General features: G+C 35.7%; 1 protein-coding gene across 1 annotated transcript; it reads right to left on the bottom strand.

Annotated features, from left to right (window-relative positions):
- Positions 1–445: 445 nt before the first annotated feature.
- Positions 446–23,954, bottom strand: LOC101549532 (calcium-activated chloride channel regulator 4-like). Its single transcript, XM_004603623.2, has 14 exons — positions 23,796–23,954; positions 19,784–19,924; positions 19,477–19,624; positions 16,317–16,425; positions 13,325–13,502; positions 12,758–12,976; positions 10,444–10,671; positions 8,224–8,401; positions 7,567–7,673; positions 3,786–4,001; positions 2,796–3,060; positions 2,452–2,619; positions 1,058–1,300; positions 446–864 (listed from the first exon to the last, which is right to left on the bottom strand). Exons 1-14 carry the CDS (start codon positions 23,952–23,954, stop codon positions 446–448), a joined length of 2,778 nt encoding a protein of 925 aa, XP_004603680.2.
- Between the last annotated feature and the right edge of the window lie 1,034 nt (positions 23,955–24,988).

Genomic DNA, 24,988 nt, shown 5'->3' with positions numbered 1-24,988 from the left:
TGGGATGCTGGGAATGGAACCAGGTCGGCCGCGTGCAAGGCAAATGCCCTATCCGCTGTGCTATCACTCCAGCCCCCCCAAACACTTTTGTATGAAATTATACACAATGAGGTATCCGTGTGAAAGATAATATTTATTCATTGTTTAAAATTTGTTATTATTTTAAATGGAATTATCATTTTAAAATATTATCGAGTTTAGGGGACTTAGCTTCCATTTTTCTCTACATCACAACTTCTGTCATCATATTCAGCACATTTTATGATCAGTTGATAAAATTTTCAGACTTTAATATTAATTTATAATTTCTCAAATACCCTTGCATGTTTGAATTTAATAAAAGTATTCCTTTAGTACTCGTAAAATTATTTTATGAGTTTAAGTTCATAATTGTGAATTAAAAATTCATAAATGTCCTTCACTTTTTTATTGTTGTTACTGTTTTTTAAAACCCTGTCCTAGGTCTATTTGAACTTCTTCTCCTGTTAACGATACAAATAGTAGTACTGACAATAATACTAACAGCTGCCACAGTTCCAACCACCACCAACACCACAGTAGAAATACTAGTTCCAGAACTAGGATAATTTTCCTCTTGAAAATTGTCATTATCTGCTTGAGGAATAAACATCGCTACTTGCACAGTGTTGGATATTTCAGATTTTTGACCACTATCATCCACACTTTGAATGGCAAGAAATATGTGGGTTGCATCTTCTCTTACATTTTCTTGTTCAAATGTAAATGTTTCCTTGGAGTTCACCTCCTTTGGTATCAAATTCTTAGTGCTTACTTGCTCGGCACCATCAAAATTGTCTTTTAGATCAAGGATATTTCCACTTTTTCTTATGATATACTGTTGAACTAAAGACAATTATAAAAAAGTTAGAAACAGAGCATATTATACTAAATTCCCTCTTGCTCCCTAGCCTGAAAAATGATCACTTAAGCAATGTTTATAAAATCTACCAATTAATTGCAGTTTTTTAATTTCACCCACTTTTATTCTTGATTTTGAAATGAGAATATTTCACTCCACATAAAACTTTATCCTTACCTTTTCCAACATCAAAATCATCTCCTGGTGCTGTCCATGTTAAAGTGATCAGATTCCCTTCACGTGCGGCCTCAAGATCTGTGATTTGACTTGGTGGGAAGACATCAAAAGCGGAGGGATTGAAATTAGGTGGAACACCTTTAAGTTCAAATGCACCTCCAGCTGCCATTCTGCTGAAATTCTCCACATTTGTTTGGATATCCTTATCAGTCTCAGGTCTTGGTGGATTCGCTTGAATTTCTCCTGGAATAAAAAATTCCTGGTATTTAATAGACAAAATGGACAAGTATTTTTCAAAGCTCAATGGACTGAATTCCTTATTATTACCACTTTACTTTTATCACAACTATACACAAATAAAATTGTATTGAGTTTGTTGGCAAAGTCATAAATGTCCATGGGTGGAAAAATCTTTCTTCAGTATACTGTCTAGGATCTATATTTAAGATGAAGTGCAACAATGAATTAATTGCTTTAGAGTGAACGTTGCATGAATACCTATTCAGTATATGCCTTTAAATTTTTTCCCATGTGTGCTCTCTCTTATTTTTATATTTGATAAATTTTTTCCTTGGAACCACTTGTGCCAGGCTCTTCTCTTCCTCCCTGTTGCAAGCGCTAAGAAATAATACTTATTATTATTGTCCTCAGAAATCCCAAAAAGCCAAAAGACAATTGTCCTCAGAAATCCCAAAAAGCCAAAAGACAAGGAACAAGAAATAGGAAAGCTAATAAAGAATGTATTCTTAATCTTTATGGTAACTTTACTCAACATAGTATTGTCTTGTAACTTAAAACACTCAAACCATGTTTACATTTCTGTGTATTTATAGCATATATAACTGAAGGATAAATTTTGCTTTGGTTTATACTTAATCACATATTATATTCATCTGATTTCTTCATCCTGAACTGAAAATTATTGATAATATAATGATATCCTTCAAACAAATGTAATAATGGATTAATTTATTCATTGATTTTAAGATGTCATACATTGTGCCAAAGATTATGTCAACTTGGTGGCAAATCCCTTTATGACTATGACCTTCATTATAGGAGATGAAAAAAAAACTGCTATTAGAGTTATAAACTATATTAAGTTTTATTTATTTATTCCTTAAATTTTATTTTATTTTATAGAGTTGTTCACAATAACTGGTAACACTCAATATTCCAAAATGAGTCCCACCATAATTACACATTTCCACCACCATTATTTTGAATTTTTCCAAACACCACTAAAGCCTGCCCCAATAGCAGGTCCTAAGTAATTTATTTAGTATTCCTTTATGAATAATTTTCTAAAAACTCTCAAAATGTATGAAGCTTTAACAATATAAATTCATAATTATTAAGCCAGCACAATATTAAAGATGTTATGAAGTACTCACCATTAACCACCCAGCCTGGTACAAATGCTGCTGTATTTGGGGGATGTCTTAAGCTTCTCTTGGCAGTTGCTCCTCCATGAACCCGTACTTTTAAATTATATCGGCCATCTTCTTTATAATTTATAAAATATCTGGAGTAGACCCCATCATTCATTATAGAATCAGCACCTTGTTATAGAAAAGAAAGAGTGAACTGCTTTTGTAAAGAAAATTATGCATCTTGAAGTTAAGCATTTGTTTATATTACAACCCCTTGATTGGGCTCTGTCTGAGATACAAACACACACACACACACATACACACACACACACACACAGGTTCATTCACAAAAACCTGTAAATTACCTGAACCATTATCTAGAAGTTCCAAACGTGTGGTTTCATGGCTTGATTCAATGATGGCTGTCACTGAGGCTCCAAGAATGGGTGCAAACCCTTGTAGAACTTCTGCATACACAACCACAGGGTTGGGGAATTTGGTTATGTCATTATTGATTTTTGCATTCACTGTGATTGGAGGCACAGAAGGATTTGCTGCTCGAGAATTTACTGCAATAGTCAGTGTTTCATCGTTTGCTTTGGCTTGAAGACTGTAAGTCCATATTCCAGCCTAAATTTCAATAGATATATGATAAGTATCCAAGATCAAACTCTTTTATGTATTCCTATTTTCTAACTGAAAAATATACCTTAAATGTGTGTTGCATAATAAACAGGGATTTGAGAATTTCAAAGGTTGGTGGGTAAAATAGGATAAGAGATGAAACTATTTGCACAAGTTATCTGTTTTAATGCATATTCAATTTTATGGAACTTTACGAAGAATAAATTTTTAAAAATTTTCCATGTCCTTGGCCTCAAACTCCACAATTTATGCTATGATAACTGTGGATAGTGACTATGAAATAATTCTAGGGACCAGAGAGATAGGACAGGGATTAGGGTAATTTCTGGCATTTAGCTAACCTGAATGTAATTCCTGACACAACAGGGAATGCTGACCCCAGAGCCAGGAACAGTTGTGAATCTCACCAAATTGGTCCAATGATTCCCATTTTTCAAAAAAATACACATTAAATAACTATGTTGTGCATTCTCTCACTATAATCTGTTATTCTGAGTTGTCTTAAAATATTATTTTTTCTTACTTCTAATGCATTAGTACTTTCTTCCTTTCCTGACACAACAATTTTCAGGACCATGTGTGTATAGCAGATACTTTATATTTCATCTCAATTTTTTAAATATGCTATAGGTATTGACACTTGTATTTAAATACAATATTTTTCAGCTTTGAAACAAATTTTTAAGAAATTGTAAATACTGTTTGATTACCTTTGCAATTCCTGGAATACTGAGATAGGCCATCTTTGAAGTTGTATCATTTGTGAAACTTTCCATCTTTGTTCCTTCAGGATCCCGAAGAAAAATTAGGGGGAATGCTTTGACCCATGTGACAAAAAAGAATGTGTCTTTTCCCACGGAGCTATCAATGATAATAGTGTCATTTATCCATTCACTTTGGTTGAGCTTTTTCCCCCTACTTTCAAGCTGTTTAAACAAAATTTTTAGTTAGCAACTAGAGAAGAAATTACTTTCAATTATTTTAATTTTTTGGAAACGTTATTTTTAATTTTTGGCCTCACAACAAACTGACATATGGCATGCAACCTTAGGCTTTTGATTTCTCTCACAGCTGATTATTACATGACAGTTGTTAGTCAGAAAGTGCAGATATATATAATCTGAGGAGGGGACAGGGTATGATAAAATGCACCTGAGCAGGGCCATTGTCTCTACAATCAAGGATTTCACCAGGTTTTTCTTTTCTCAGTTGCCATGGCAAATACTCACTTCAAGTATGAATTAGCTGGTGTGTGTGTATGCATGTGTGTGCGTGTGTATGCATGTGTGTGCCTGTGTATGCTATCATTGATTTACTTATCTTTTATGATCACCTAGTACTTCTTGTTTATGGCAGGGTATTTAAATAGAAATCAAATAATAAGCGGTGGAGGCTGCTCAAGTGGGTCATTAGCACTACCAAATAATGAGACAAGCACATATGGACATATTATTGATTTGAAATCTTGGAATGAATTTTCTCACATGGTAGTGAGTAATTCTGGGCAGTAAACATATCCATTAAGTCTGGAACTTTGAGAATACCAGGTATAAAAGCTTTTCTCTGAGGGGCTCTTTGTAGGGAGATTTTTCAAGTCTGTGGATAACTCTTAGTCAAGAGGAGCCAGTTATGCCCATTATGTAAGAACATTCACTCCACTCGTGTTATTTTAATGACGGGAAGTCCCACTGCTCTGCAACTCAGTCCAAAACCACAAGTACTTTGACCTAAGAAGGAACATGAAAGATATGATCTAATAGCATGATTACTGACAAAAATCCTAGTCCTGTGGATACAGTATTACTGTCACATTAAATAGAAGTATAAATGACTTGATATTAGACTGCCCATCGGAAATCTGTGAGAAAATTGGAAGGGTTTGGCTGCATGGTAATACTACGCAAAAATAACTGAGTGAAAATGGAGTTGCTTCTCTTTTGAGTTCCCACAAACTCAGATTATTGTAATATACTTCTATATAGCTACAATCTTCTTCCAAGAACTACCCAACATTTACATGAATCCATATTTTTCTTTCCAAAACTTTCTCAGTATTATTTGTTTAAATATCTATTGGTATTTCAAATGAAGAGCAAAAACTGTCTTTCTTCCTGCCCTTTTCAAGTGGTTCAAATAATTCATTCTTAAAACATTAAGAATATTGTACAGACAAACATATCCTTTTTAGATGATTTATTAATTCTGGTCTCACATTTTAAAATTTCTTTCAAATACTTAATTTTAGTATCCTACCATCTACTCAAAGTTAAAATGTTGAACGGAACTCAAAATAATCCTTAAAATCATTCCTTCAGGAGCTGAAGTGATAGTACAGTCAGTTGGGCACTTGCCTTGCACACAGCTCACCCAGATTTGACCCTCAGCACCCCATATTGACCCCACAGCCTGATAAGAGTGATGACCCTGATCACAGTCAGGAGAAAGCCCTGAGCACTTCTTGGTGTGGCTCCCTCCACCCCCAAATCTCTTCTGTATTGTCAATTTTTACTTGTTTGTTTATTGATACCAAGGAATATCATTTGCTTCTGAACTCTAGTAAAAATGCAAAAATAATATAAATAAATAATGAAAATAAGAAACCAAAAAATGTATTTTGAATATAGAATTAAAAAACCTGTCATTACGGGAAATAACCATCCTCTTCGGTTTTTTTTCCCCTTTGTCAGACAGCGTGGCGATTACTAAACAGGCGTGAACTCGGTGGCGCGGGGCAAGGGGGAAAAAGAAAAGTTATGTAACAAACAGCAGGACTTAATATCTCTATATGCTTAGTAATGGAGAATTATCAAATGCCTCATTGGCAATAGGACTGTCTTTTTCTTTTTGGGGGGAAACCCCAGCAACGGTAGTGACTTGTGTGTTGAAACATGGAATGTAATCGAGATAAGCGCAAATGAAGTGAAACCTATCACGTATAAGGGTGGGGACTAGGGAGGTGGGAGGGGGCGGCAGATAGACTGGGGGGGTTGGGAATGTAAGATGGGCACTGGTGAAGGAAGGGGTATTTGAATATTGTATAACTGACATAATCCTGAGAACTTTGTAACCCTCCACTTGGTGATTCAATAAAAAAAAAACAAAAAAAAAAAAACCTGTCATTAGAAAATAAGCTGGAAAGGCATTGTAATCAAAATTCCAACATATTTAAAACACAATGAGAATGTTTTTACAGGACACCAAAGATTCCAGAAGGATGTGGAATATGTTCTCATCACCTTTACATTCTGTTTTCATCCGTAAACGGATGGGTTTGGGTCATATCCAGTGAAGACATATGGTCCTTCTGGTGGTATTTGGGGGACCATATGTGGTGCTAGGAATGGAACCAGAGTTGGCCATGTGCAAGGCCAGTGCTTTCCCCCTGTATTATCTCTCTGGCCTGGAAAGCTCCATTTTTTACAACTCCTTAGATCCCTTTTACCTATTATATTAATGAATTAATAAAATAGAATAAAGTCAATTAGATATTTAAGATTACACAGTTGAAATTTGTTTTTTAATTATATAAAGGATTCTAGGCCTCCCCCTCGGAGGGGCCTCGGTGAAGACAGTCAGGTAGGGGGGCAAGAGACTCTTCTGGCAGCTTGGTTTTATAGTCTCTGGATGTTGACTGTTGATGGGATTACATGGCTCCAGGGGCAGTTTCTGGATGTGACTGCCTAGCTACTGGAAAATGGGGGATCTAGGCGGAAGAGGCCCAGTCCCGATCTGAGCAGGCTTGGAGATCTCAGCCCCCAGTCCCGCACAACTGGGTTCCTCTGCTGACATGTTATAGCCTAGTTCTCCCTTTCAGAGAACCTGGCAAGCTACCAAGAGTTTTTCCTGTCTGCATGAGAGAGCCTGGCAAGCTCCCCGTGGCGTATTCATATGCCAAATATAGTAACAATGATGGGTCTCATTCTCCTGACTATGAAAGAGCCTCTAATGTAGCACCGTTGGGAAGGATGAGTAAAGAGAGGCTGCTTAAATCTCAGGGCTAGGACGAATGGAGATGTTACTGGGCCCAGTCCAGCAAATCAACAACCAACGGGATGATAGAGATGATAGTGATAGTGATAGTTTTTACTACCAGCTATCGACTACCAGTTATAGCTATAGCTTCATTTAATTGATCAAATTTCATAATAGTGAAGTATGGGGAAATTTTAGAAATATGGCATTTTTTTACACATTGATAGAAAACAGGGTTATATCTTTGGACAATATCCATTTTTTGTTAGAAAATTTAACATGCTATTATTCTTTTACCAAACCCATGGGAAAGGACAAAGAAACTATACACCTTCAATTTCATCACTTAATTATGTACTTTTAGGGGACATATGTACAGAATATATACATAATTTTAGGCTGAAAATTTAAAGTAAAAATTACTTTGTCAAAAATATATAGCTCAAATAAAAAAAAAACAGCTATTTCACTTGATTAATACTATGACCAAACAATGTATCAAGGAATAAAAACTCTGACCTGAAGAGATTTTTCAGAGAGAGGAGCATTTTCTGCTGTAAGGGCTGAGAAAGCTTCAACAAGGCCATTGTTCTCAGGATCATCAGTAACAAAAATATACTTTCCTCCTATAATAAAATACAAGTTAGAGTGATTCCTAGAAGATGTGTAACTATGAGTGACATCTTAGTCATTAATAACATAGCAGAGCAAGCACACTATAAGCTTGTTTCAATGTATGTTATTAGACCCCAATAAGTAAGAGAAAAGATTGTTTCTTTGTCATTTCACCATATTTTTCTTATGCTCTGATTCTTTTATATCATTATCATCTAAAACAGGTAATGCCTTGTTTTTGTCTCAACTCAGAAGTCACCTCATCTTTGATGTCTTCTTTCCTAACTATACAACCTGGGAGAGTGGTCTTTCTCAGACTACATAGCGCTTAATTCCTAAATAACCTTGTGTAACTATGGAAAGTCAGATGATTATGCTATCTGTTATCTGATAAGTATTTTATTTGTCTCTCAGGTTAGCTGTTCTGAGCACCTTGAAAACAGACAATGGTTCTGCTTGATCTCTGATCCTCAGCTCCTCAGTATCTACCCAGAAGTAGCTTTAAAGAAAAGATTGAGTCGTCTACTTCTATACTACTATTCAGGGACTGAAATATATTACCTGTCAGAGTGTTCATTTCTTTGACAGCTTTGTCAGCACTTGGTCCCAAAGGAATGAAATGAAGGATGGCCCCACTTTGTACCATTTCTTCAACACAGTCTATTGGAGTGTTATTCTCCCCATCAGTCAGCAGTACTATTTCAGATCCATTTACTTGGGGATATACGGATTTAATTTCCTGTAGACATAACCAGGAGATAATTACTTACTGTTCTTAGATCAAATAGATTTGGGGGATTTTGGGGAAAATGTACAGAGTAAAACAAAAGTATGCTAAAAGGAAAAGATATCTAAGTGTCTGCAAGAAAGTATAAAGAAAATTTATCTCAGAAGAGTAATCTTATTTCATCTTCTCTGACAACCAAAAATGGCTTTTTGCTTCAGCAATGTGAACAATTTAGTAAAAGGTAAGAGAAAAAACATGACAAATATTAGTGGTTTTCATGCCTTTGAAGCAGTGTGTGTGTAGATTTAAAATGTAGCGGATTTAGAATGTCAAAATTCCTAATACAGTTCTTAGGAAACAAATTGACCAAATTCATTTAAAGTTGAAGTTAAATAATGAATATTATGTAAACTTTAAAATATGTGAGATAGTTGCTGATGTATATTAAAATGAAACTGAAAATCAAAACTTTTATACATTTGTAGCATTCATATCATACTCTTCCTTGCCCCATCATTTTCTGCACATGAGCTCAAATTCAGATACAAAGTAGATGAAGTAGATTTCTTTACCTTTCTCTCTCTCTTTCTCTCTCTTCCTTCCTTCCTTCCTTCCTTCCTTCCTTCCTTCCTTCCTTCCTTCCTTCCTTCCTTCCTTCCTTCCTTCCTTCCTTCCTTCCTTCCTTCCTTTCTTTCTTTCTTTCTTTCTTTCTTTCTTTCTTTCTTTCTTTCTTTCTTTCTTTCTTTCTTTCTTTCTTTCTTTCTCTCTGTGTGGTTGTGTACATTCTATGATGCTTAGAGCTTATTCCTCGCTCTATATTCAGGGATCACTCCTAGCAGTGCTCTCAGGACCATATGAGTGTCAGGGATTGTATTCTGGTCAACTAAATAAAGATAAGAACCTTGCCCACAGTACTATCTCCCCAGTCTCTTCTTTTACTATTTGTTCAGATCACAGCCAGTGGGTTAATTTATTTTGACTTCTGTGTAGCAGTACAGTATCTTCATTCATATAAAGAATTGAATTAAAATTTAAAATTGTATTGAGAACTCAGCGAGAGACTAATACAGAGAGATGAACAGCCAAGATAACTAATTTATTCCTTAGTTCAGTCTTACAAAGTCATTATTTACTGAAAAAAATTTCCAGGTATTTCATACTTCATGAAATTTCATCCAAGAATGACCTCTGACCTGTTCCAAGATTACTATCCTGTGATCACACTTCCTACAATTTATTTCATTTGGGGAGTTGTATTCTTAAATCATAAGTATATGTGTTTGATACTTGGAGTCCTTGAGCATCTTTCTGTTGTTCTTAAATTATAAACCTTATATTTTTAAGTTTTGAGATATCTGAACATTTATCTGCAAAATACATTTCATATATTTGTAAAAGTTCACAGACCCCACTACTGTCTATCATTTTCTGAAATAATCTAGTCTTTTTATACCACCTCTTTCCCAAAGAATATTGCATGTGCTCTCTACCTAAACCACGAACTTGTCATCCTTCAAATCTTAGCTAGAATGTTACCTTCAGTGGCTTCAGTGAAGTGAAGTACGCTTCGGTGAAGTGTGCTGGGCCTCTCTTTTCCCTATCACATCACCGTGTTTGGTTCCTCTGCAGAACGTTGTGCACAATACACATTTATTGTTTTTATGTATGTTTTATAGCCAATGAAATTCTCTAGTATGGTATTCTTAAACTACCTATCCATGGACTAGTGTTGATCACAGGTATAGAAAGCTTGAAAACCACTGATTTTCTCTCTTGCTTATGACTGCCAGTCTTAAGGACCAGGATGAAGACAGGATCAGTTCATAGTGTAAAAAGGATGGAAATGATGTTGTAAACTAATCAAAGTAATATTGGAATTTTTCCAAAACAAAAATTTCTTGTGACTTTTCCCCCTTTATGCTTAGTCCTATGCATTTTAGGAATATGAATAAGAATCACATTAAAATTAAGGTTCAAGTAGGCGAAACAGCAGTTAACATTAAAATGTTTTAATAAAATATAAAAAGGAAAACTAATTTGCCAGTGATATTTACCTGTAAAGCCGTTCGAATTCCTGAGCAAATGGAAGTGCCTCCCAGAGGTTTCGGAGGTAACTTTGTCAAGAGTGTCTCTCTATCATTTTGACTTGTTATTTGGATTAGGGGGCTTTGGACAACAGCATTACTATCAAAAACAATTATTCCCACCCAGGATCTGTTTTCAACAGTCTGTAGCAGGAAATGTTTTGCTGCTTGGTTCATTCGAGTCAAACGATTATAACCCTGAATTATAAAGAACAAGAAAAATCATCAAATGACTTTCAACTGGAAAACAATGACAGACTACATAAAATGAGTAAACAGCATTTGTTTAGATTTTCTCTCATGAGTACTTGATGTTATAGCATTTTTAAATAAAGTTAAAATAGCTATGTATATTATAGAATACACATAGTAAAATATTAATTAGAACTGATTCTTGGTTCTGGAACTAGCAATTGGGGGTAGTTCTAATGCCTAATTATCGCTGGGATACTATGTTTCAGTTGTGTCAAGATGAAACCAACCACCAAGTTCCATAGTTTGAAACTAGAGGATAATGGGATACTACTCACTAAAGAGTAACATTTCTCTATCCATTGGGAAACCAGCTACTCCTAAAATGAAACATCCCAGTAGCAGATATTCTGAGAGACCCAGTTGGTATCTTTCCCATTTTCTTTTCTACTTCTAACCTTACCACATTAAGTTTCAGAAAATGAATTAATTGAAAAATTTGGTGGTGAGATTGGGTATCCCATTAAGACTGACATCTTTCTTCCCTAGATGATTGCCCTTGCTCTAAATCTCTTCACTGTGTTTTTTTCCCTTCATTCCGTTAAGTTCAACTAACTTTGGTACTTCTTCCCACCCCATGCCCAAATTTCTTTCTGAACTCTCTAGAACCATATTACAACAAGAAATTTCTTCTATATCTTATACAACAACTTAATTTTGTGTTCAGTTTAGCTCTGCCTGCACTACAGCTAGGGAAGGATACTTATGCTTATCTTTCCCCAATAAGAAATCTCATCTTCCCTCAGTGGCACTTCCCAGAACACTTTTTTGTTGGTGTCTATTTCTTTTGGCCGCACTCTGCTCCTTTGGGTGGTTTCATTCAGCTGTATCATTCTTGGCCACTTCCACTAACTACCTCTCTTTTATTAAAGACTTCATTCCTGATATTCAGAATGCTATGTTATCTCTTAAATATGTTCTTCTGGATACCTTATGCCATTATGCATGCTCATTTGTGGTACATTCACTTAAACAATTCTTTTCTGAGTTCTTATATATTATAAGATCTTTTCTAGACAAAAGAGATACAAAGAAGAATAAAATAATTTTTCAAGTTCGATTCTGAGTTCTAAAGGATCCCCTAGTCTCCTTTATTTGGAGATAAATTTATGAGTTTAGGACAACGTATTGTAGTGGAGATTTGCATAGGTACTTTTGGGAGACCAGAAAAAAACCTTTCCTTATCCCAGTTTGAAGACAAACTCATATCCTGGATGAAATGGATGTCTGAGCTAAACTCTGAAAGATATGTGGGAGTCAGGTGAGGGTAAAAGGAGAGAAATTTTTCTCTAACTGAATTCTTCTGGAATAATGGTTTCTATTTCTAGAGTCTAGCACAATGTGTACATTGTACTGAATGTGGGTAAAAGGAATAAATGGCTAGATCTAGACATATCTTCCTTATAATATTTTTGTTTGTATGTGAACACAGCCAATGTGTTCAGGGGTTACTCCTGACTCTTGCTTGGCGGTCACTCCCTGTGGTTCCAGGAATCAAATCCAGACCTTCTGTATGCAAAGGATGTGCTCAGCTCATTGAGCTCTGTCTCCAGACCTGGTATTGCTGTTTGTCTATTTCTTTGAGAATGACGTCACCTTATAATTAATTCCAATAAAAAATTCCTATTAAAAATTCTATGGTTGATCTTATCTCTTGATATTGAAGGAAACTACAAATCCATGCTCTGATTATGTCTATTAAGTATTTTCAGTAGATAAAGGGGGCAAAGTCAGGATATATTTTCATATTTCAATATGTAGTTCTGAGCTAACAAAATATTACAGAAGGGTTTCAAGTTTCTCCCAATCAACTCCATTTTCTAGAAAGAACAGATTCTCATAGGTTGTATCTTTTCAGCTCTACCGTCAACCTTTTTCTTCATTATAATATTCACTGATTCTCCTGAGGTCATGATTACAGAAACTGATTGCTAGCATTATACTTTGGACAAAGCAGATACAGGTTACAGGGCTGAGCTTTTAGGCCTTGATACCTTGCCTCTATGTAGCAAAAGTGGGCCCACACACTTACCCCCATGCTTCCAGACTGATCAAGAACTAAGCACACGATTCTTTCACCGACCCTCAGCAATGAGAACACAGGCAGAGGGGGTGGAGCCAACACAGGCTTCGTGTTTTTAATATCCTCAGAAGTGCTGATCACTTCCCATGTGCTTCTGGAATTACACTTTTTATTTTGTAGGTTTGGAGCTTCTTTGTTATGGTTCTTTTTATTACAGAATTCAACAACCTAAAAGTTCAACAAAATAAAAAAAATTACATAAAATGCATTAAAACACAACAAATATGAATTTTATTATTTACTTTATTGTTTTATTTGTTTGCAAGTATAAAAAACTTTTAACAATCCTTTGTAAATATGTTGTCTCATGAAATTATTAAAAGTTACAATATCAAGACAAATATTCAGTAACAGTAGAAAATATTAGTTGAGTGCTAATTATGTGTTTTTGCACTGTTCAAAGAAGTCTGTATTAATCCATGTAGTCTTCCAGATTGACTTTATCAATGTTATAAACACAATAACATATGGTTTGATTATAAATACGCAACTTGAAGGGACAGTTGGTATACTTACAGAATCTATAGCTTGCATAAACATTATTGATGTTTTTGCAGTTTGCTTTTCATCAGGGAAGAACTGACAACCTTTTTCATATAGTTTTGTGGTAGAATTAAATCTGCATGGTCTAAGTATAGGGCTGCCTCCTTGATCCTTATAAACTCTATTTAATCCAGTAATACCTTTGGAGCACCTGAAAAATATTGACATTAGTCTTTAAATCAATCCAATTAGCCATTGGCACTTAAAAAAAACTCTTGTATTTATATTTAAATTGATTCTTATATTAAAGTTTTGTTTTTATAACATTTTGTTGTTGTTGTTGAGTAATAACGTTAGTGCTTACTTCATGCTTATGATATATAAAGTTATTGCCCCTCCACCACCACCAGAGTGCCAAGATCCTCCACCAGGTTTAATTCAGATTTGTATATCAACTCATGCTGTTTCACATCAAATTTTAAGTGTCTGCATAAGAGAAGATACTTTCTTCAGTAAACTGAGGCTAAAATTTTAATTTATTTATTTTGGGCTGGAGCCATAGCACAGCGGTTGGGCTTTCGCCTTTCATGCGGCCAATCTGTGTTCAATTCCTCCGCCCCTCTTGGAAAGCCCGGCAAGCTACCGAGAGTATGGAGCCCGCATGGCAGAGCCTGACAAGCTACCCGTGCGTATTGGATATGCCAAAAACAGTAACAATAAGTCTCTCAATGAGAGACGTTACTGGTGCCCACTCAAACAAATCGATGAGCAACGGGATGATAGTGACAGTGATTTTCGGGTGCATTAGGGTCACACTCAGTAGTGCTCAGGGGGTGCTCCTGGCACTGTGCTCAGGGATTACCCCTGTTACTCTCAAGGGAAACATTGGTGCTGGCAATTGAACCAGTTCCCCGTGTACTCTCCCTCAGAATCCACCAGAGGAAACCTTTAAATGGTTTTCCCCGTATATGCACACGTTTAGTTTGCTGCTGGCATGAAAGCTGCTGCTGACCAGGAGGCCTGGCATGTGTCCTTAGAGTCATGGCTGCAGATTGCATTTCCCAACATCTTTCTAGTAGCTTTGTGGTGGTAAATGCGTTTTTGGTATCTAAACTAACTTATGAAAACATTTATTCTTGGAATAACTATAGCTCAAGTTCTTTGTAGATTTCAAAGATGACATTCCCAAAAGAATGGAACTGAGATGGGGAGGCATTTTGATAAAGGTATAAATGCATGAAATTGGCCAGTGGTTACAATAAATATGCTAGGGTTGTAAATATATCCCATGTTTCCAATGTTGTTCCAGTTCAAACAAGCAATTCAAGAAGCAATTCCTTAAGCAGGGAGAGAGTACAGTGTGAGGGCACATGCTAGGCCTTCTATGATCCTATTCTTGATGCCACATGATTCCTCAATCACTTCAGGCAGAGAACACTGCACTTAACCAAGAGGCTAGGGGGCTGAGAATCAGAGATGTGACCACGAGGCCTTCTGAGTGCCACTAGGTGGTCTGAGTAGCACTTGTAAGGTCCTCTCCTCTTCTCCTCCCAGAAGAAGAAAAAACTTGATTTAATTACTCATTTACGGAGTTAGTCTCCTAGAGTCATATGTATTTCTATTGCCTCCACTGAGGCATAATGATATTATTTATATAGCACAGTGGGTAAGGCGTTTGTCTTGCACATGGCCAACCCGGGTTCGATTCCTCCATCTCTCTCCGAGAGCCCAGCAATCGACAGACAGTATCCTACCCACATGGCAACGCCTGGCAAGCTACCCTTGGTGATTGGATATGCCAAAAACAGTAACAAGTCTCACAATGGAGACGTTATTGGTGCCCACTACAGCAAATTGATGAACAGTGGGAAAACATTGTTTCAGTGCTACAGTGCAATTATCAAGATAAATTTTCTTTAGCGGACATTAGACATTTTGAGGAAACCTAATATAAACATATAAAATTATTCTTATATCTCCTAAAACAAGTGCATTCAGGTCAGTGAAGTCTTCATTATAGTCCTCTCTTTTGTTTGTCCATTTTTTGTCAACAGTCCCAAACCCTAGCAGTGCATTTGAAATTGATTAAATTGAAGGCTCCTGTAATTGGATTTGTTTCCCTAATTTGCCTCTCTTAGAATCAGGGGAACTGTGCTTTATTAACTGTGATGTTAGAGAAGTACTTTTAATTTTCATTTAATTTATATTTCAGATGCTTTTAAAAAATTACTGATATCTGACAGTAATGTACTAAAAATGAAATGTTGACTGTCTAAAATGTCATAAGGACAACTACTCTCTTAAATAGGGTTGTTTTGTAATAATTTGTAATATTTATCTATTTCTGTTGTTGTTGGGGCCTGGGTGTCCGAGGCATTGCTCAGGAGCCCCTGGGCCCTTAGGCCAACAGTTCAGTGGCCTGAGCCTGAGGCTGCAGTGTGCTTGGGCCCTGTGGTGCTGGTTACCTGGGCCAACAGGCTGATGTAGGGAGCCTCCAGGGCTGTATCTAGAGATGCTTGGGGAATACATGCAGCTGGGAATTGAGCCAAGGTCTATCTAACCACTGTACTCTCCTACTCCCTAAATTGCAACATGTAGATAATTTCTTATAAAATGAATTTGATAAATACAAAGAAATTTCCATTTGGCTTTTAAAGCTGTTGATGTTTTACTCAACCCACAGTCACCCTTACTTGCTAGTCCTTCTTATTCATTATTTTGTGATTCAATTTTGGTCTTCTAGCATACAGTACATTTTCCACAGAGCACAGTTTCAGCACAAATGAGTTCTGCCAGCTATAGTGCTGAGCTACAAGCATATGTCACCCGGCCTACCACATGTTGTTGAATTTAGGTGTAATTTAAATGAACCACCAGCTACTTTGAGATACATTTACTAAAATATAATAAAACTAGTTTTGTGGTTACAGACTATGTGGTCTACTGAAAATAATTATCATTTAAAAGAAATTTTAAAAAAGAAGGAGAAACCTAAAGTAATTTAAGAAAATGTAAATGGTCATACTTTGTTGCTTCAATTTTCTTGTTTGAAGCAGCGTAGAAAGGCTCATCCTCATTGTATTCATCAAACACTCCCCAACGCAGGTGAGCCCATTCATGGACAAGCAGTCGACCTGTGAAAAAATATTTCAAATATAAGATCAGAATTCTAGAGGCAAAAGTAGTCCATCAAAAATTATTTAATTTTCAAGAAAATATTGATGTTATGTTCTAAATAACTAAATAGGTTTTAAAATAAAAATATATACTACATTATACTACATTAATGTTTTATCATTGTTATATTTTATTTAAAATGCTAATGAAAAATTTTTTTAAAATGTTAATGTTATTTAAAATAATGAAATCTTTGTTTCATGTATACTAAGGGCACAGAGACTGGACTTGGTGTTTGGTTCTTGGAAAGAACAGCATCTTAGATATGAAAGTGATTTTTGGTTATACAAAGCTGTCTCCAACCAACAAAATAGGCAGACATGCAATATCCCAGTGACACTAAAATTTCTGACAACTTAAATTATATGTTAAAAACTGACTGTGTTTCTTATGGGTTTATAATAAAAAATATGGAAAAACATAGCCATAGGCTGTACATAATAATAATTTCATAAATGTCTAAATGAAGTAATTAATTTATTGTTCTTAATTATAGTCACTTCTAACATAAAATTATTAATTGTATATATTCAGCACCATCTTTGAAATTAAAAGGTGAGTAATGTATAGTTGCTGACAGGGAGACATTTAGATAGAGGAAGTCAGAACAAAATATTTTCCTAGGGACTATTATAGGGTAAATGGAAGAATAAAGGTAAATCATAGCTTAAAGATAGAAGAAAAGGTGGAATTTCAATCAATAGTAGAAAAAAGTAAATAGCTATAAAAAAAGTTGGAAATAATCTCTGTTTTGTTGCAGTGTATTACTCTAATTGCTGGGCTCTCAAAATAAGAGGGGGAAGTGAATAATGTCATACAAAAAAATCATGTGTCAAGCTTTTTAGTTTTTGATACACAAATAGTGTTTGGTGGACTGGCAAGGCTAGCAACATTATTACCTGGGAGTTTACAGCAATTGCAAAGAAGACATGGAGCAAGAATTCTCATACTAACATTTTCCTAAATTTAAATTACCTAGTCTAAATCTAAATTTCCTAAATCTTTATGTTAAACTTCAAAAGCACTTGTTTAATGTTTTATCTTGAATGGAGCCAGTGTAGTAAACTGGAATTATATATGGGACGGGGGGAACCTTACATCAGCTATTAAAATAGGAATTTGATAAATTTAAGACAATTCAAAATTGTCTACCTTGTGACTTCCCAGTATAGTCCCCTCTCAAATAAGTTTTCTCAGTTCGTGGCCCCCATTCCCACCTGTATTTGCAGGGTGTGTATGACAGAACCTAAAGGGTACACGGTAAGGTGGGTGTGGCAGGATATGAATTATTAAATTACTTGAGGGCAGTAATCAGTATATATGCATACCAAATCACCACGTTGTACACCTTAAATATTTAAAAGTGCTGGCTCTCTTAGAATTCCATTCCAGTGTACATCATCTTCTCACTTTCAGGTTGTCCCATTCTCAGTTGTAAAAGCATTTTACTCTGTATGTTATTCTAATATCTGCTTTGGTGACAGCCTCTAGTCACAGTGAAATTCTGCCTGGTCTAATTTTCTTTTGGGAAGTAATGTTATTGCTTTTAGCACAAATTGCATAAACTCTGAGGGATTTCTTACTAATATTAATTTACCAAAAGCCATGTTGTTTTAGGGCATGTTTGTTCACACATTTGAGTGACATTACATCTGTTTCAGGCATAGCTGAAATAAGCAGCTATAGAACATTGTCAATTATGGAATAGATATGAAGTCAGCATGGAAGTTCAACTCCTAACTTCCACAGAAGTTGGAAGTTGAAAGTGGACATAAATTTGAAAGTAGAGATTTTTTTTTCACTCAAAGTATATTTTAATGAATGGGAATGTAAAGAATAACTAGAGAGAATCTAAAACCTGGAATCCAGATCAAAAAGAGAGTTGGAAAGAAATAAGTAAAATTATCGTTGAGAAGTGTTGAAGCTTCCTTGAGGTTTGAAATGTGTGTTTTGTATTGTTTTATTGTTACGGTTTTGTGATTTTTTTTAAATCTTGGAAGCATATTAAATGAGCCAAATAAAACTGACTGGAATTTAGTACTAAGGATTGACAATTTGAATCAAAGAAAGATAACAGTAGTGAGGAAGTTGAGATTTTTATACTTAGAGTCGAAATGACTGACTTTACCTGAGATGCCAAGTAGGAAAGATGTATAGCTAGAAAGGTTTAAAGGGACACAAGTGACAGGAGAACAAACAGGGTGATACTTAAGGTATGGGGGGGGGGAAAGCTTGGGATGTGAGAAAGGAGATTTTAAAAGCAAGTAGGGAACAGTTCTCAGTAATGTTGAGTTCCAGGGCAAACTGAATGCTCAATAGAGACAAGGAGAATTAATCAAAGCTCACTGAAGGGTCAGTGGAAGAGTGAGAGGTGCACCTGGGGTACATGGACTCAGGAAACTTTTCTTAAACAATAGTGGCATGTGCTTATTGCCTTCTTGAACAAGTTGCATTTTCTTAATAAAAATAAGATGCTTTACTTCTTTTGAACTAGTGATCTTAACTTCTAAGTTGACCTAGATGAATTTGCAACTTTTGTAGCTAGAAAGGATCATTTACATTGAAAGTTTGCCTGATTCAAACAAATAAGTTGAATAATAAGATCTGCCACTAATAGTACATGAACATTTGTTTCATCCTGTCCGGAGATACTTGGCAGTTTTCAGCTTTCCATATGCTGCCTTTTATAGAGATAGTCAATGATTGATTATTGTCCAGTTGTCGAATTCTGGATTATTCAAGCCCAAGAATGCCTTCAGAAACACATTTATAATTTGCTGCCCTATGTTCAAATTTCCATAAACACTATGCTGAATATAACTGCATGAGTTGCCTGAAATTCATAATAATTTTGAAATTCAGAATTGCTCTATTCATGATTTTTTAGGAAATAAGCACAGAGATGCTAGACCACTTGTCCAAAGTTACACAGTGGGTTAAACAGAAGTTAGGATTTAAAATTATACAAAGCTGAAGTTATACTCAATTTTATTGACTAGAACTCCTACCTGATGGTCCATATTCATTTTGCTTGTTTCCAAGTAGAAAATTAGGGGTCAAATGAATGAATTCTCCTTTTTCTCCACACTGTGAAAAGTGTCTGGTGTAGGGTTCATCTCTGCCTGGCAATGCAGGTGGTGCAATTATGACAGTAGCCTGAGAATGTATAAAATGAATTTTTAAACATTAGAAATAAAAATGCTAATATTTAGTCTGAAACACTCTGAAATAATTCATTTTCAGTAAAATTGAGGAACAACAGAATTTTTTTTTTCAGAAAATATAATTTCTAAGAGAAGTTTTATTGAGCCTTACATGTTTGTAGCTTTCGATTCTTGGCCTCACATATTGAGGTTTTGGTTTCCAGGTGTCTGGAATTAATATGTTCACATTTTTAAAATATATTCTGTTTTCTGTGGCTTTAAAGAGGTAAGCAGAAGCTTCAGTCACCATGTCCTGTTATTAAGGGGAAAATATAACATGGTCAAATGACAAGAATTAAAGGAGCAGGGATTCATGACAGACATTTCCCAATTTCTAAGCAGTGAGAAAAGCAGAACTTTTATCAGCCCCAAGTTGCTACTCTGCCATCCACATTTGGTACGCAAAATTATTTTTAAAAATTTGATCTTGCACACTTAATACTTTTCACTGTAGGTATGAAGAGATAGTATATAAATTTAGGTGCTTGCCTTTTACATGGACAACTCTGGTTTAATCCCCATAAACACATATGAGATCCTGGCCTCTTCCAGGAGTGACCACTCATTACAGAGTCAGGAGCACCCCATGAATACTGTTGGATGCGGCCCAACCTCTATCCATGCTGCCTCCTGGTGCTTTCAATGCCTCACAGTCCTTCATCAAATGCTTCTGTTTCATGTTTAGAAAAATTTTATCGTATGTTAAAGATGTAGAATTTCGAATCATCTCCTTGGTTCTTATACTAGAATTAGGATTTTTTGGGTGATAGATCTTGCCAATTTCAGTCATGCTGAAGCTCAATTTTCTCATATCTTAGACAATTTTGTAGTTCCAGGGTTTGAACCCAAAGTATCACAAGTCAAGTGCTCTACCCCTCAGCTATATTTCAACCCTTATTGTCAATATTTATGGATAACATAAGGATAGAATGACTTATCCTCGTTTGTTTTGTTTTTTTTTTTTACCTCTGAATGCAAAACAGAGGTTATCAAGAAGGTGGGATAGTGGGGGGGGGATGGGCAAGCATAGGGGTGACTCAGAGACATTGGTGGAGGGCATTGGGTAACTTGGTGATGGTGGAGATGCAATAGCTTTATTTATTAAGACCATTTAAGCTAATTCTATTGTAACCACTTTACCAAAACAATAAAAATAAACACATAAATGTGGAACAAATTATAAAGTACTCTAAATATATGCAATTATAAAACTGGTTGATATCATTACACTTACTTTTTGGGAAACTAAAAAGACTTAAAAGGGAACAGACTTAACTAATGTAAATGTAAATAGTCTATGGGGATGAGTCATAAGAGAGATTTATATTCATTATAATCTCACCCTCTAGCGGAGACTTGGTACAGTGCAGTTGAGTGGGAAGGACATTCTACAATTCTCACCCTTTCTTTTTTCTTTGTAGTTTTTATGGTTCTGTGCAATTTAGGCAATGGAAGAATTTCACTATTCTCTGTCAAAGAACTACTGTGATTCCTTGAGGTGCAATATTGTAGCCAATAATGTTTCCTATGAACGTTTTAGGCTGAATTTCTGGAGTTTCTTTTCTCTCTTTTTTCACCTCTCTCTTCTTTCTTTCTTTCTCCCCTCTTTTTCCCTATGGATTTAGTTGATTTATTTTAAAACTTTGCTTTTATACTTTTCCAAGCATAGAGCAATTACATTTTCTCATTTTTGAACTTCAAGATATGTAAAGTGGAATTTTATTTTATTTTATATTTGGGGTTTTCGAATCATACCCATCAATGCTCAGGGTTTACTATTGGCTCTGCACTTAGGGATTACTACTGTTGGTGTTTGGGGACAATATGGGATACCAGGGATCACATTCAAGTTTGCTGCATGCAAAGCAAGTGACTGACCAACTGCACTATATTGTTAGTTCCTTATAATGGAATTAAGAAAAAATCCAATTAGGCAATCTAAAATGCAACAATTAAACATTTGAAAATTGATTCACAAAGTCCTGTTTTCTGGGACATATCATAAAAATTTAGAACAGCTGATTAAGATAAATATGAACAAATTTATCAATAATCTCTATATGTCCCCACATCCCAAATCTATCTCACCTCCGAAGCTAGAAGTTTGAAAGGTTTTGTTAAGCACTCACTGGATATGATTTAAATCTAGCCAGCCTTGACATTCTTAATAAAAAAATGTGGACTGTTTACCCAGTCTACATTTGAATAGCAATAATTTCAGTTTATCAAACACCTTGTATTTCAATCTCTTGTTGATATGCACACAGAACAGCTAACTTTCATAGATTAAAACACAAGTGTTATGAAAGATTCACCTTGTTCTCCACTAAGCCAACCCTTAGTAGATCCCTTAGTGGAATCCCAAGTATCAACCTATATGTGTAGCATAGGTGTGCCTATGCATGTATGTGTACAAACACCTATATACACACCCATAGTACTGGGTATAAATAGTACTAGGTATAAGTAGTGCTGGGTATAACTAGTACCGGTTATAAATAAAAGTCCCTGAAACCATTCATTTCCAGTTGATGCTATAGCTCCTGTACCTTAGGATAGATTTTATATGTCAAAATTGAAAAGTAGTGCTAAAATATACTTTCCTCAAGACAGAAGTTAAATCCCTACTTTCTCGGTATGAAAGCTTAAGCTCTTCTGTATAGAAATGGTTATTAGGTCAGTAAAATAAATAAATTTTGACAAAGAGATACTGTTAACACCTGGGAAAACTGCAGTGCCCTCTAATGGTTCTTATTTTCCTTACTGTCGTGTTTAGGTTTTATTCTGTGCTGAGTCCACAGAATTTGATGGTTAGTTACTTAGCCAGGTCTGTCTTGCAACAAGGCCTATTTTCTTCCTATTAAGTTTCTTCTCAAAATTCCTATAATGTCTGAATTGGTTCAAGAAGATGAAGACATTGACATTTGCTCGAGCGGGCACCAGTAACGTCTCTATTGTGAGAATTGTTGTTACTGTTTTTGGCATATCAAATACACCATGGCTAACTTGCCAGGCTCTGCCATGCAGGCGGGATACTCTCAGTAGCTTTCCGAGATCTCCAAGAGGGATGGAGGAATCAAACCTGGATCGGCCGCGTGCAAGGCAAACGCCCTACCTGCTGTGCTATTGCTCCAGTCCTAGCACATATACATTAAAATAATCAGAAAAATTGTTCATGATATCCTTAGAATATGTTCAGATCATATCACTTGAATTCGCTCTCCTACAATATATTGACCCTTACTCATATCACTTCTCAGTTGTAACAAACTCCTACCCAGTGTCCCGGTCCTCCTCAGTGGTCACAGGATGTGTGACAAGTGGAAGCACCCTCACCCTCAGGGTTTTCTCCATGTTACAGGCAACGACTACTGTACATACAGGAGAGAGCACACCCCTTTCTGCTCACACCCCTTTCATGATTCCTATGACACTTAGAGTCATCCAGTGACCTGGGAGTTGCAAACTCAATCTCTCTGCTCTGCCCACCCTTTCACCTGCTCATTCCAGTTGTTTCCCAGATCATACCAAATCAGCTTTTACCTCCATGTCTCTGCACCTGCTGTTCCCTCTTCCTGGTTTTCAATGGGCTATTTCAACCCTCTGAGCTATCAGCCTCAGATATTATCTCCAAAGTGAAGCTTTCCCTTGTTACCAAATATGAAATGTAACCACATTCTCCTCCTTCCCCAGCACAGCCAACATTTTCCATTCCCTTTTGATGACTTATTTTTCTTCATAGCAGCTTGCTATCATCTGCCATGCTTTTTGTTATCTGTTACTATCTATAACCTGAGAATATCATGCATTGCCCAGGTGTTGGCACTTAAAAAATTCCCTAGTGTCCTCCTGACCATCCACAAGAATTCCATAAGTATTTGTTTAGAAGCAGAGCAATTCCAACTGCTGAGGTTACAGATGAGAAACTGAGGCTCAGGATGAGGCACATCTCATATTTGTTTGTTCTTTTTAGAGAAAGAACCCTTTCTGCTCCTCTGCCTCTGATGGCACATTACAGTGCCATTTCCACTGCATCATGCGGCTTTCAAATTCCTTGGAGTGTTCAAAAGTCTTCTTAACAATAATCACTAACATGATTTTCTTAATTCAAGCAGAATTCTTACCTGAATCTTTGTAATTAGAGCTTCATTTTCCGGCACATCAGGGTTTATAGCAATGATAATACCTTCATAGCCATTGTCTTTCAGTTGAATCAGGGATGAATGGCAGCCCCCTAGCAGGTATAGGACTGAGAGGAAGACAAAGCTTCTGAGTGTTCCCATCCTTCCTATCTCCTTTCCCCTCTCCTTTGAGAGAAGAATCACCTTCTCTTTATATAGTAAAAATTACCATGTGATAATGGGTGTGGATCATACAAAGTTCAACATGACATCTGTGTGGAAATATTGTACTTTAGATATCTGTTTTATTGTATGTCTGAGTATTACTGTAAAAAGTGATGAGAAGCAGGAAATCAGGTCTTTTTAAATAAAATTATTACATGTTTCTTATTTAGGAAGAGTTTTTTTAAGCTTTCTAATTTGGATTGATTTCCTAAGTAAAAGTCTCTGCTTTGTAAATTCTGTCAAGGCATTGTAAAAAGTAATATTTCATAATGGAATGAATAGAAACTGTAATGCTAATGTCCTCAGTTTTACATTGTGATTTAATTATTACTTAAATTATTTATCAATATGATATTTATCAATATTTATGTAATATCAATGTTGATGATAAACTATCAATATTATTTCTCAATAATTGACTGTCATCTATAACGGCAGTCAATTGGAGATAATTAAATTTTAGTAACATCAGATTAGTCAGGATGGTTTTTAACTGCAAATTAAAATGTTTTATTTGTCCATACGTAGCAGTGTTCAGGGATTTCTTCTGGCTCTGTGCTTAAGGATCACTCCTGCACTCCTGTCAGTGCTAATGGGACCATATGAAGTGCCACAGATTGAACCCAGGTTGGTCACATACAACACAAGCATACTTCTGCTCTACCATCATTTTTAGGCATTCCAAATTAAAATACTTAAAGACATTGATCAATGAAGGAAGATTTTATCAGGTTTCATGAGTCAACTTTTTAAAAACGTCTCTGTAGTAAAAAATGAGTATAATTTGCTTTTATGTAATTTACTAATATACACTTTTACCACTATCAACAGTGTCTTATAGTGGTTGCTGTAGAGACACAGTAGATAATATTAATTGTTCACATTTACTCAATGTTTACTACAATCTTTCCCTTAATCTTCACCACACATATCAAATGTATCAACTGTCTTCATTTTAGGTATGGGGGAAC

Source organism: Sorex araneus, chromosome 5, assembly GCF_027595985.1.
Source record: "Sorex araneus isolate mSorAra2 chromosome 5, mSorAra2.pri, whole genome shotgun sequence".
NCBI classification, from domain to species: Eukaryota; Metazoa; Chordata; class Mammalia; order Eulipotyphla; family Soricidae; genus Sorex; species Sorex araneus.
The sequence above is the reverse complement of the archived record's forward strand: the minus strand, read 5'-3'. Positions and strand labels throughout refer to the sequence as shown.

Coding starts and splice junctions, on each gene's coding strand:
- LOC101549532 (XM_004603623.2), bottom strand. CDS start 23,954: ATGGGAACACTCAGAAGCTTTGTCTTCCTCTCAGTCCTATACCTGCTA. Junction 19,625..19,783: donor GAATCGAAAGCTACAAACAT/GTAAGGCTCAAT, acceptor ATACATTCTCAG/GCTACTGTCATAATTGCACC. Junction 10,672..12,757: donor ATCAGTCTGGAAGCATGGGG/GTAAGTGTGTGG, acceptor TTTATAATTCAG/GGTTATAATCGTTTGACTCG.